This window comes from Stegodyphus dumicola, chromosome 4 (assembly GCF_044657685.1).
Source record: "Stegodyphus dumicola isolate Sdum_Otavi_A_Nest chromosome 4, ASM4465768v1".
In the NCBI taxonomy this organism is placed as follows: Eukaryota; Metazoa; Arthropoda; class Arachnida; order Araneae; family Eresidae; genus Stegodyphus; species Stegodyphus dumicola.
Window position 1 is genome coordinate 19,349,564 of NC_140771.1, and position 15,020 is coordinate 19,364,583.

At 30.4% G+C, this 15,020-nt stretch overlaps 1 protein-coding gene across 4 annotated transcripts in view; it reads left to right on the forward strand.

Annotated features, from left to right (window-relative positions):
* Positions 1-15,020, forward strand: part of LOC118204779 (uncharacterized) — a 90,647-nt gene that overhangs the window by 47,777 nt on the left and 27,850 nt on the right. For all 4 annotated transcript variants that reach the window (XM_085814609.1, XM_035377074.2, XM_035377072.2 and 1 more), the window contains one exon: positions 3,555-4,382. In XM_085814609.1, the coding sequence (XP_085670735.1) occupies positions 3,555-4,382 (828 nt within the window). The remainder of the gene's footprint in view (positions 1-3,554; positions 4,383-15,020) is intronic.

Genomic DNA, 15,020 nt, shown 5'->3' on the forward strand with positions numbered 1-15,020 from the left:
CCATCAAAATGTCATTGTCCTTCATAATTTTATATTATAATCATTTTATTGGAATTATCTTTGTAAAAAGCATTTAGTATTTAGTTGTATTACTTTTGTGAGACTTTTATCTTGGATGTAAAGTTTTTCTTATAAACATATAAGTGAAATAACACTTTAAAACTATTTAAATCAACAAAAAACTATTGAAGACTGTTAAATAACAGCAACCTTAATTTTTGTGTGATATTTAAAAAAGATACAGGGAATCTGTTAAAATTATAATGTATAAAATTATAATGTAAAATACTGTATTAGCCACATTTAGCTCTTAGAAGTTAAAGGAATCTGCTGCTATCAGTCTTTGCAATTTAAGTATTTTGTATGAAAGACATAAAATGTCATTTTTTTTACACTCCTTGAAATATATTTATATATGCATACATTTCATTGAAATATATTTATATATGCATACATTTCAAGGGGGCAGTTTTAGATCATGTGGTACATACCTGTAAATTTAAAATTAAAAGAAAGGGGGGAGTTATTTTTTATTGAAATCCTACAGCAAAATACTTATTAATTATTTTAGACAGCATTGTTATGAATCATGGATTTTTATTAAGAATCAGGAACTTAGAAATTTACAGCAAAATAAGTTGCACTCTGTCTTCTTTCATTCTTTTTGCCTCTCAAGAGACTGCATGCTGTTGAGCGTACATCATTGATAGATGAATATTTTACTACAAAATATCAAACATAACTCATCCCTTCTTCCCACTGCATGCCAAATTGGACAGATTCCATTCAGTTGTTCATTTATCACATGCAAATTGAAGAGAGTATTTATTGTCTACATTTGAATTTAGTGTAGTTTATTATTTTTTAGTGCAGTTTATTAGATAAGAGAAAGACAATTTTGTGAGGCAATTTTTCGGCTTTGAGGTTTACAATGTATTTTACAATAATTAAGCTTGACTTGTTCTTATTTCTGTGCTTCTTTCAGAGTTCATTATAATAATGTTTTAAATTTTAAAATTAAGTAGACATGCTTTAAAAGGACTTTATTCAAGTGATAATTTAGTTTTTTGCCTTATTCCAAAAAATTAAATTACTGAAAAATGATAAACCTTTAGGAGCATTTTAGTAAATATGAATCTTGAGGCATTTTCAAACTATGTAGAGTAAAAAATTTGGTAAATATTAGTTTATAATATTGAGAAAAGCTTTTCTTTCGATCTAGTTAATTGTTTGATATTTCAAAAGAAAAATGCATGGAATAAATATGGATTCAGCAATTTCGATGCATTACTAGTATTTAAGATGTGAATAAATTCAGCTGAAAACCGTTTCTGGTACTTAACTTTTGTGACCAGACGAAAAGGAAGACCATCCACCAGATGGATAGATGATGCCGAGCAAGTTTTAAGGTTAATTGGTGTTAGCCAATGGAAGGCTATTGTGCCGAATGGGATCAGGTGGAGGAAACTTGGAGAGATTGTATATAAATAAAATGCTTCAATTTCCATGGAAAGAACAAAATAGAAAAACTTGAGGTTCAAAAAAGAAAATCCTCCATGTCAAAAAGCGATGCTGCTAGAAAGAATTTTTATGGGCTGAGATCATTAGGTCAAAATGCCTTCAAATGGATTCGAAGCCAAAATAAAATTGCATTTTTACTTGCATATGAAGAAAACTTACATTTCTTTTATCCTCTGTGTCATTTTTATTAATTTACTCTCTTATTATTTGTTTTATTACTTCACTTAATTTTTATACCCTTTCAAGCTTTATTAATTTGTCAATTTTTATTTAATATTTATTATATTTTTATTTTACTTATCATTATCTTAATATTTTTATCCCTTTTTATTTTATTTAATTATAATTATTCATTATTTTTTTCTATTATTGTTGTATTCATTTATTTTTCTTTATCATTCCCGATGGTCTAATCTGCTATTTCTAATTTTAGAACAACTTTAGAAATGTTTCATGTATAGAGATGATCAAGAAGAAATTTTTCAGTTAAATAAACAAATGAAAATGTTGGTGAAGCTTTACAAAGTGCATTAGCGGGAGAAATAAAAATTTATAATTGATTAGTTAATTATAAAGTTTTTTTTATAAAAAAAAGAACAGCCCCTTAAAAAGTTTGCTGTTTCACAAGTAGATAAAGATACACAAAATTGATAAATTTGAATAAGAGAAGACAGTTTGGCAACAATATTTATTTTCATAATGGTCTAATAAGTTGCGAATCAAAAGTTCATAAATATGCCATAAAAAAGGAATTGGTGATTTTGGTATGTGTTAACCCAACCACCTTGGCGTAATTTGTCAATTTTTTGTACAGATGAGAGGTCAAGTTGGTGGTTTTCACATATTTTTCTTAAGAAAGATTTCCAAATTGTCGATGTTTATTGCAAGTTGGTAAACTTTATCAACATATGAAAAGAAAACTTTAATTGTTAAATAAGGATTATGTGATACATTAAAATAATAATAAAAATTTACATTCTTCAAATCTTTCTGCACATAGCAATCTGTTTTTGCTTAAAAAAAAGTCATTTGCAGAATCTGCTTCATGCAAACCTCAGCAACAATGGATATCTAGGAAACATATTTTCTTGTTGTTCTCTTTAGAAAATTTTCACCAAAATTTTGTATTTCTGCAAAAATTTTACTGCAGTTTCTTTCATTGCTGGCAGACTTCATAAGCTCATATTTTAAAATTACTTTCAAACAAAAAAGAACATATACAGAAATGGTGGCATTGCTTGACTAAAGGATATTATGAGCATGGTTGCCAGAAGAATGGTTATACAAGGCACAGTTTGAAAATTTGGTGACTTCTTCTAAAGTGATTTTGTTAATGTATTATGATTTCACTGTTTATTTCAAGTCCCTCCTCCCCCAAATTATTTGTCCAAACCGATAATGTATTGAAATATATAAAGTAATTTATTTCTGTTGTGAAGTTACAGTAGATTAAAGCAAATGTTCAAAACTCCTTTTCTTATAATAAGTTCGAAGTTACAAATCCCCCCCCCCCCAAAAAAAAATATTGTCACATAAAGTTGATTCTAGTGCTGTGAATTGTTTGAGTTTGTAAATTTTTTGACTTGAATGTTGTTTATTTCCCCCTTATGGTAAAAAAAAAAAAAAAAAAAAAAAAAGTTTATAAATTGCAAACACAAGTTGTATTTGTCAATTAAGAGTGAAATTTAAGGTTGATTTTCTAATTTTACAAATATTAACATCAACTCTCTTAAGCCAATTTTTATCAACACTAAAATAAATCACTGATTAACTGAACATACATGATACTATCTGTATAAACCAAACAGAAGTGTATTATGACCTTCTGATATAAATTGTTTATTAATTTCTTATTCAGGCTTTAAATTTTTGTTGCATTCATTGTGTAATTTTATGTGTTTCGTAGTATTGAATGATTCGTATACAAATATTATAAGCAATTTTTAATACATTTAATGTTAACATTAATTTATTATTGGAACATTTAAACATTTGGTATTAAAATACATCTCTGATATATTTTAATTTTTCAGCTAAGTCAGAGCCCGCAAGGACATGCTTCTGTACCTCTAAAACTCGCATTCACTCAAGATGGGAGTGTCATTTTTCAGCCTCACAGTTCTTTTGGTGGGACACCCAGAGTTCACCAGTATGTTTCTTCTGGACAAGTTCATGGAAGGGCTACCAGTTCTGTAGGTTCTGTAATTCTTCCCACTGTAACGACATCATCTGTGTCAGTTCCTGTTGTCACTACCGAACCGTCTACATCTCGTAATCATTCTGCCTTAATTGCAAGGTTGAATGCTGGTCCAGCAATTAGTGTTCCTGAAGTGTCACCTATAGCTGTGGTATCATGTGCAGGTGGATCCACTACTACATCTATTACTACCACCACTATCACGACAACTACAACAACTCTTGTGCCATTGACAGTCCAAAGTCTAAATGTTAATAGTTCTCCTATTGCCAGTAGTTATATTGTACAGAAAACAAATCCTTTACCTACTGGTACAGAGAGAGTATTTGTTGCTGAAGATGTTATTCCACCTCAAAATAATGTAACATCTGTGATCTCATCAAATCCTGTGCAAAATATTCCAAATAGGATCAATCATGTCAATTCTGGATTTCAGGCTTTAGTTGTTCCTAATGAACATTTGGCTAGAACATCTCAGAACACTCCCAAAACAGTGCAATCTTCCCACATGGGAAATGGAAGTACAACTAACTCTCAAAATGTAGTACAACCAGAATTGGAAAAAAGTGTGCCCAATGATACACATAGAGAAAGTGCTGAAATTACTGGTGCTCCTGTGCCAAGCCATATTCATCCAGCATTCTCATCTAATGTGCCAAACCAAGTGAGTTTTCTTTTTCCTTTTGAAATTTGTTCATTACTTTGGCATACAGTAAGACCCCGCTTAACGCGGGGGATACGTTCCATCGAAGTAGAGCGTAATGTGAAACAGCGCTAAGCGAGGCTATCTTAACATGTAAATAATGGGGTTAGGGGAAGACGGATAAAAAATGGTTAGGCATTAAATTTAATAATGTTTTTTTTAATAAAAATAAAATCAAACATTTATTTCTTACAAAAATAAAAACAATATAAACGCATATACTTTTAAAAACAAATAAAATTCTCAGTCAGATCATTCAGTCTATTCTGGGTTTGCAATTTTCTGCCTTTTTGTCAAGAAGGCATTATGATAGATTGGCTTAATGGCATATTGCGTTCAATTTCGTCGTCAATCCATATAGACAGTCGTTTTCCCATTTCCTCTATAATGTTATTTCTAAAACTGGTAATTCTAGTTACAGAGCTTGACGTAGTTGCAGTTGCCGATGACAGTATTTTTTCTTTATTCTTAAGAATTGTCCTTATTGTTGAAGTTGCCAAAATCAATGCAGCACTAATATGAGATTGACGTTCACCAGAATCTAATCTTCTAATCACTTGCATTTAAGTTTCCAGTGAAATGCTTTTTCTGGTTGCTTTCTTTTCTTGTTTTTTATTATCACCCATGATAAAAACTAAAGATCATAATATTTGTCACTGTATTAATAATTATAGTATTATACAAAATTAAATTTACAATAATGTCAACAAATGTTTCAAATGATAAAAATGCGTCCACAAAGCAAGAAACACAACTACACTGTTTCGGATATGTTATTTGGAAACCTAGCGCTGCGCACAATTTCCGAGAATCCCCAGGTTGAAATAAAAGAGCGCTAAACCGAAACAGCGGTAAACGAAACAGCGTTAAGTGGGGTCTTACTGACCGTATATCTGTTCAAATATAGTAATTCAAATGACTAGTTATAATTATTCTGGGTATGCAATCAAATTCTCAAATAATAAATATAACTGTAATGAGATCATGGCTCATTCTTATGGTAAACAAGCACAAAATTTATATTCTTTTTAATTTACATATTTTCCCATGTAAGTTTTAACTCTGCAAATGTGCAGTAAAGGATCTCCCTCCCCAGGTCTTTCGTATTTGTTATAGCTGATTTCATTTATAACAGAAGCCTGCAGTGATTGTGTTTTTTCACTTTTGATAATTCATTCTTGTTATTTTTTAGTGCTGAATCTGATCTTCATTCTTTATCATCATGTCAAAAAATTGCAAAAATATGAGACTTTAAAATTGATACAAAACCTATTTTTTTCCTTATAATTTATTCTTTTCTGATTTATACTAAGCATTTTTATTGCAAAATGGTAGATAGATCTGATGGGAGAAGAGGATCTTTTGACCTCTTTAAGTTTTGTAATGAAAATTGCTATAAATTAGTCTAATTTTTTTTCATATTTCATTTATTTCCAATAATTTTAATTATTAGAGGTACATTGAGCATTTGAAGCCCTCTTCCTCTTCTTCCCTCTAAATGCCCCTTAGGGAATACAGAACATTTTTTTTTTACTTTTTACACAATTTGAACTAAGCAGTTTGTTAACACTGTTATAAATTTGCAATCCACTGTTGTAAATGGACTTTTGAATCAGTTTAAGATTCGTACAAAAATACTGCCTAGAGACTGTTCATAGATTTGTCCAAAAGAAACGTCAAAGTTTTCTTTCTGTACAGTGGGAATTTTTTCCATATTTCAATTCTATGACTCAAATTATGCCTAGATATTAAATTTTGTAAAATTTGGTGTGAAATTTATGGAGAAATTCAAAAATTTATCTGGGCACAATTTTTTCAGTGTGCGCCAAGAATAATTCACTTAATGAACTTCTTAATATATAGCAACCTATTTTCCTTAACCTTCCATAATGCCGGAATGGGGAAAAAGGCACCTCATTCTTTCATATCTTTTTACATTGTAGATGAGTGGGAAAAAAAGTCACATCAAATAATCTTAACAAAGTGCGTAAAATTACTTTTATTATAAAGAACTTAATATATTACTTACATACATATTTTAAGTTTCAACTACAGTATGAAGTCTTTAATTCGGACTTGTCGAGACTTTGGCAATTCCGGATTGGGGGTTTTTCCGGATTATAGATCATCAATTTAAATCTGGTGAGATGGCATGCAGAAATTATAAAATTAAAAATATGAAACCATAATTTATGAAATAAAGAGCTATTAGGATCTAAAGGGTATCGAAATTTACAAAAAAAAAAAAAAAAAAAAAAAAGATTAATATTTATTTGTTTACTTTGTTAAACATTTCTTTCAGTGTAAGTTGTTTAAGTTGCTTTGTTTTTTTTTTTTTTTTTTTTTGTGCTAATGCTTTCTCTTTAATTCTATAAATATACATCATTTCTTGTTCAGTTCCACTGTTCAAGTTCTGTAATTGCTGTGTCGAGAATACCGACTAACTTGTCAATCGAAATTTTTTCGTTTTCAATAAGCGGTACATCGAAACGTGCTTTCGCTTTATAGATCCTTTGGCAGCTCCAGAAGCGGAAGCTCATTTTGACATAATCAAAAGTTCAAGCTTACTTTTTATAAAATTGCTCTAACAGTCTGCCAAAAATAATAAGCCGGATCCAAATAGAAGATTAAGGAACAACACAATCTGCAACATTAACTGAAATAGATAATTAGATAATTTTAGCCTAGCTTATACCGTGCATTATACATTAAACGTGCATGCGAAAACATATTATACGCATGCGTTATACATTAAACGCGCATGCATAAACATATTATACGCATGCGTAAATGCATTGTGCATTTATGCATGCGCAGAAAGTTTGTAGCTTTGAGGTCCAGATTATAGATCATTCCGGATTATGGATGTCCAGATTAAAGACTTTGTACTGTATATATTTCCCCCCCAAAACAGTGAATAAATCTAGTTGCAAATGTTTTTTTGTTGTGTCAGAAATTTTGTAGCCGCCGAAAAGATTCAAGACATTATTTGGCAATTTTGCAGCAAAAGGCTTTATTCATGCAGAAGTTTCACCTCTGTTTCTTCTATATAGAAAAATCCTACAAGCACAAATTTTACCATTGTGTTTAAGACAAAAAATAATCATAATTTTTATATAAAAGCCTTGAAATATCGACTGTTTCTACTAAAGTGATTGCAGTAATACGTGAGTACCAAATTAAGTATGATCAGGACACAGCATGCTCATATGGGGTAGATACTTGTTGACCTTTTTTTTTTTTTCCAATTACAGCAAGAATGTTTCTGCAAAAAAATATAATTCCATTATTTTTAAGGATCTTGTTTTTTTAAAGTAAACTGTGGACTATGCTCTGTTTACGTAAAATTCATGTTATGAAAAAAAAATGTCAAAATTTTTGGTTTTGCACTTTAATGCTAATCTTCTCATTTATTTCTGAGGGTGTGAAATAAAGGTGCAAAAGACAACTGACAACAATATCACACCATAAGACGGGAGCTTCTCTTCTTTGATAGTAAATTCCTTCTTTATGGAGAAGAGTGAACTGTCATGTGACCTCACCATGCTGCATTTAATTAATACCCCTTCTGGACAATTAAGTATTTCATCAGAATGCCAGCAAGGTTGTGTTTAATATGGTCGAACTATAACCAGTTTTTCGATAATAAGAAACATGCAAACTTTAAATGAATTGTTGAAAATATACTGCTGAAGTACAAAAATTAGACCTTTTCCATGAGGTTTACTTCCTAAATTCATATTTGAATTATTTTTCTGAAAATATGGGCGAGAGATTTCACCAAAACATCAAAGAAATGGAAAGGAGGTATCAAAGAAAATGGACTACTTCACTCATGGCTGACTATTATTGGCTATTATACAGAGATGTAACCACACTAAGAACATAAAAGGAAAAACACACTATAAGCATCCACAGAAACTTTGATACTTGAAACAAAATTCCATTTTTATGTACATTGTCTTAGTATAAGTTTAAAAAAAAATAAATAAGAAAAAATGTTTTTAAGCCTAATTTAAAGTCTCACATTTTTACAATTTTGCAGCTTTTTACAAATTTTGAAGTTCCGATTTTTGCAAGAAACCCTGCCATCATTGGGGGAATGAACATCATTTTTCGATTCAACATTAAAAGTACATAGGCATTAATTAATGAAAGTTATAAAACATGACAACCCAAATTTTGCAGGCTTGTGTAATCATTCCATTAGCTCTAAGATATATATTTTAAGTAATGAATATGTATGCGTTAATATTAACGCACTTATTATAAGTTCACGTTATGAAACAGGTCTTTCAAGCATGAATGTTTATTCTTATTAAAAAATAGGTATAAATCTTATTACCTTAAAGTATGTAATAAAAACCTTGTATAAGATGAAAATTTTTAAATATTTCTTGATATTTTTGCCCTTTTTGTGTGCGTGTGAATTCTGCCTCCTTTTGAAAACATCTAAAAGTGCTAAAACTGCTTTAACATCATGAAGGATTATTGATTTGTAAAATTGTGACTGTATTTTCATATTTAACAGTCTAATATACTCTGCCAGAGAATGAAAAAAAATTCCTTTAATATGTGATTAAATTTAATGCTATAAAATTCATCATTTTGAAAATTGATTTCTTGAAGTTATCTCATTTCATTGAGATAAAGCTTGGCAAGGAAATTGAAAATAATTAAATGAGTATTAAAATGTTTAATAAGAGCATGTTTTTGTGTCTTATATACTTCTTTCATACTAAGTAATACTTCTGTCTTAGCTATATCAATAAGAAACAGCTGCTTTTATTCAATTCTGGTAAGTTCATATCAGGTTGCATATGAAACTATGCTTCAGTGTTTCTAATTTTTTTAAATGTTAATTTCAAGTCATTTTATTAGTTCAATAGAATCCAGAAAATAAAAAACATCTGTTTGAATGTTTCGAATTTTTTAAATATAAGTTTAAAGGCATTTTATTAGTACAGTAGGATCCAGATAAATTGGCCATATGTGTAGATATAGTAATGAAGATGTTGAAATCTTAGATTTTCATTTAATACAAATTTGATTGTTAAAATATTTGAACATGAGCAATACACCCAAAATTAAAGCAATCAAATAAATTTTCATTGTATGCAAGCTCTAAATTAAAACTTATCTTTTTTGCTTACCTAAGATTACTAAGTAATTTGTTTTTTACTTCCTTGTACAAGGAAGTATTGTAATCGCGAAAACATTCAGGCATCATATTTCAGCGAAAATATCCATTTTAACCGCTTTCGAATGCAATTTAACGATGTTTTTGCCTTACATCTATCTGTACGTAAGGACAGAATAAAAGACTCTTTTTCCCTCCAAAAAAGGTACAGACGCCTTCTTTTATTAATGCGAATTAAATCATGTTTAATCCATTCCAGAATTTATTCGAGGAAATAAGTGTTTAAAATTTACTTTGTAATTTTTAATATAGATATTTTGAGTTTTTATGTATTTTTGCCTTGTCGGAAAGTGAGAACTGAATTAATTGAATGAGAAATACTGAATCGTCTGTAAAAAAATGTTTCTTTTTTTGTTTTCTTGTGTACACTGTTTTAGATTTATTATAATATTTGAATAGAACATGTGGCAACGATTAGATAATTCTTGAAATTATATAAATTTATATGCATTCTGATTTATAATATGAACGAAATGTAACGCTATTAAGTGAAGCTAGCGGCAGAGTGTCACTGTGGTAAACAAATATAGTGAATTTTAAAGAGTGCATTTATTCTATTGTGGTTTATGCGCTATCGTCAAAGTAGATTTAATTCAATCCAATATTTTTAAATGAATTATAGTGAATTTTAAAGAGTGCATTTATTCTATTGTGGTTTATGCGCTATCGTCGAAGCAGATTTAATTCAATCCAATATTTTTAAATGAAATGCAAGAAAAAATGTGTATAATTTAATATTCCGTAGGAAGTTATGTGGTGCACTCATCAGATTTTTTTTAATTTGTCTGATATTTCAGGCAACTGAATATGGAATATGTTGCATATCTAGAAATAAAACCAATTTTTATTTTAAATATAAAACAATAAAACTAATGATGAAAAAACACTAAATCTAATAATTTTAAGAAATATATAATTTGTTATAAATATAAGATTTTTACAAGAAGATTAAAAAAAGCTGTCTATTAAAATCTTATATTTGCATTTGGTTTAATCCACATTTCCTTCTATGACTGCTACATTTGAATAAAATAAGGAAAAAAAAAAAAATTAGACTTTTGAAACTGTCCATAAAGAAAATGGTTGTAAAATCCAGAATTTAATCATTGTAGCAGTAATTTCACTTAAGTTTAAATCTGTATTCCTACATAACAGTTTTCAGGAAATCATTTTTATTTATTTATTTTTTCTGTAGCTGGAAAACAGTTGAACTTTTTTTTGGGAGGGAGCTCCTATAGAAGAGAGACCTGTGTCTGATACTCTCAAAATCAGTAGTATTACTGAGAATTTATATGCCAAGTTTATTTATTTAAATATGTCTTCAGTTTTCTTGGTAGATGAATGATATTTTTAAGTTTATCTTAAATAAACCTGTTTCAAATCCCATCATTGACAGCCATCCATGTAGCTCTACACAAACTATTTTCTTCATTTCATTTTGTAGAGTTTTCTAGAAATGCACTTATTCAAAATAACATTTGCATTTGGTTTTGATTCTTCATAGGAAGAAATTTCAGAGTACCATAGAAATTCGTTTTGCAGTGTATTTAATGAACCCAAAGCAAGTAGAAGCTGACAGTTAAATGTTTTTAATTTGTGGCGTTATTTGATTATTATTATTAAATTAATCAGATTATATATTAGAAGCATTGATAAAGCTTTCTTTCATAATATCTGCATCAGCTAATAGTTTCTCATGTTTTCCAAGTGTGAAGTTAATTACTTGTGACTGCTGTGTCGTGTGGAATTGCCAAAATTAGATTTTATTGTTGCAAAGATTTTTCTCTTTATGGATCTATGAGCAAAATTGTCATTAAATGATTTATCTTTCATAATATGATAACCAGTGTTATATATATTTATATATATATTTTTAATCTGAGACACTTTTATGACAGAGCAGACTGTTCGACAGTATTCTTAAAAAAAAAAAAAACTCTTTACATTTGTCTTGAAATAATACATTTTTTGTCAGCTAGGTTCCCCCCCCCATTTCTTTTAAGTTGTTACAGTTGTTATGGATAATAAGATTCTATAAATAGATACTTGAAAATAAAATAATTGAAACAAACTGCAATACATGAATGGAAATATAAAACTAATAACAGTGCATTGTTAGTTCAAGTCATGCATATGTGATTACATATCTATGTATCACATTTGGCAGAGACTGGTATTTTTAATATCTGTATATGAGACACATGAAACTTAAAATTTTACGACATTGCAGATTATCCCCAATTTTGTCGGTACCGCTAATCCATTTCATGCCATATATATATATACATATAAGCTTACTGAGCCATATGCAAGCTGTGGGTTCCTTTGAGAATATTTAACTAAATTTTAAGCAGTTCGTTCTGTAAGATACTTAGTCAGACATTAATTATACAATGCAGTAACATATGATAAGAGTAGACTTATGTATGTGTAAATTCTTTAAAAGAAGAGGAGAACTCAGAACTTGACCTAAAAGCAATTTATCATATGAGATTTTGAAGTAGTACATGTCCAAAATTGTTTTTACATTCAGGAAATTGTGGATTTTTTCAGAAAACTCTGAACTATAATTCTTTTAATTTGTGTAGAATGATCCATAAGATTATAACATATAAATACAAAGAGAAAAGTTTAAGAGCTCCTTATAGGATATGAAACTGAGCATGAAAGAATGAAAATGTTGCAAGGAGATTTCAGGGGGCAGGGGAAAATAATTTCTAAAAAAATTAAGACCTATATTTCTAGGGGGGGGGGAGAGTAACTAGGTGCAGCTGCTTTTCTGTGTTAATGCCGTAAGTAGTTCTGTATTAAGATCAAAGGATCATGCTGCCCACAATATTCTTTTAGTGTTTGAACTTCTAAAGGATTCATCTACAAAGTTTGTTGAATGTGGGCAAGTGTTATCATCCATAGATAAAAAAAAAAGGCAGATTCATGTATGCATCTGAAAAGTCTTATATAAGGTTACCTTATTCTAATATTTTTGCCCAGCCACATATCTGCTGTTGAAATCATGTACCATCAATCATTATTAACAATATCACACCTGATTACCCAAACAGTCACATTCCATACTGTTTGAAGGAAGATTTTACATTCCTGCAAATGTGAATATCTTCTGAATTAGATGTTAAACTAAACCTCAACAAGTCAGTAAAGGGAACACTGATGTTCACTCCAGTTCTGATGTTTTTGCACCAATTAAAGTGATCCCATTTTTGTTATGAAAGCAGTAAAACACATACCCTTGACTTATGATGTAAAGGCCTTTTCATTAAGCCATCTGTTTATGCTGCTACAACAGGTGCAGTGACATCTGCAAGTTCTGAACTTAACTACCTTCCTGTTGCAATGTGCAATCGTAGCCATGTACCATGAAATCATAGCCATGTATATGAAATGAATTCATAAACTGTGTGCTGAACTACAAACTGTACTATGAATGAACTTATAAACTGCGAACCATGTAACAAAAAACAAACAAACAACGAACCACGTACCATAATCACTCCCACCACCAACAAAGCTCCAAACTGAAACACAAAAGAAATATGCATATATATCTGTAAATAACTTATTGTATTTATTCATGCAACTGCAAAGTACCCGTGCAAAGTATCTATATCGTAGTCAATATTATCTGTAATGCAAATTATGCATCATTAATATGTAACTATTATGAATGCTGCAATATGAACAAGTGCCCGAGCATGGCGTTAGATTGCCCTGTGAGTGTGCAGTGTGCACTTCCATAGATGGTTAGTGCAAAGGGACAATACCACTTTTGCCTGCCCAAGGCGATGTTTGGTGCCCCTGTACTTCTTTCTTTCTGTCTCTCTGTACAATCATAGCCAGATATTGGTCTTAGAAGTAATTGTTATTCATTTGTGACATTATTCAAGCCACATTACAACAGTTCCAAAATTCTGAAATTGTTTCTGTATTATAAAGATTGTGTATGCTTTCCATGATTGCCTGCCCTGCTCTTAACAACTGATTATTCCCACATCCCAGATTCCTGTGAATGATATTTCGTTGCATTAACAAAGCATTTTGTGTCCTTACATACTGAAATTAGACATATTGCAGAATTACTTACGATATTCACTTTGCACAAAGCTCTTCCTTCACTATCAGATGCTTTAGCATCTTGATTTGCGTATCAGAAATTGTTTGAACACTTTTGAATGGATAATGCTAATTAGCTTATGTGTTTAACATATTTCCTGAAAAATGGATTGCATCAATTGGATATTTCATGGAATACCGTTATTTTGTGTATGTAGAGACAAATTTTGATGTAAGTGTACTTGAGAGTTGGAGAAAATAAATAGACAATTATGGAGATCACTGTTAAATGGGTTTAAAGATTAATTTTTATTACAAACAAGTGCAAACATTTTTTTTGGTGTGTATATGTTACAATAAATATGAACTCATTGTTTAATTTTGTAGAGACATTAGGTATTTTTTGGAGGCCGGAGAGATGAAAAATTAACAAACGCCTTCGCTGGGAATCGAACCACGGAATACCAACCCAACATGCAGAACCACTACACCATGAAGGCATGCTAGGAAGGCGAGAGGAATACCTTATATACTTCCTCTTTTAAAGGGCGACTGGGGTTTTTAAGGGACCCAATCGCCAAATCCTAGGTGAGAAGTATCATCCAACACCCTTTTAGTTCGGGCGCCACTACACTGCACTGACCTACTGAGCAACTTCCGACCTAAGTTAGCCTAAAGGCAACAAACGGAATATGTTGCTCAGAGGTAAAACCATCTACTATCTACTGGCCACAACCTTAGGTCGGGGCCACGGGCATTAATTGTCAACGTCAAATTTCAGAGTTTACATTTGTACAATATACAGAGTTATTTGGATGTATTGCATACGTTGAAGAAATAGTTGTAGAGACATTATTTATTTTTTGGAGGCCGGAGAGATGAAATATTAGCAAACTTATTTTGCCGTTAATCGAACCACTCTGGAATACCGACCTAGCGTACAGAACCGCTACACCACAAAGGCACGTTAGGAAGGCGGGAGGAATACCTTATAATTTAATCAAAAAAGAAATTAAATGTTTACATTAAATTGTTCAATTATATATAAAAAATGTTGTATACCTTAATAACCTGACACCCATAAGTCAGCATAATTTGCATATTCCATGATGTTTTGGCTTCATGGAATTTTGACTGAGTTTTCATTGTAGTTTAGTAGTTTTGAACTTCAGAGTGGGTAATCATCATAGATTATGTACTAGTAAATGCTAAAATTGCATATGTGTACAAAATATAGTTATTTGATTATTGTATGTCATAGGTTAGAAGTTCTGTTCAAAATTCTCTGAAAAGCGAGGTGATAAAGTAAATAAGATTTTTTTAAAAACAGC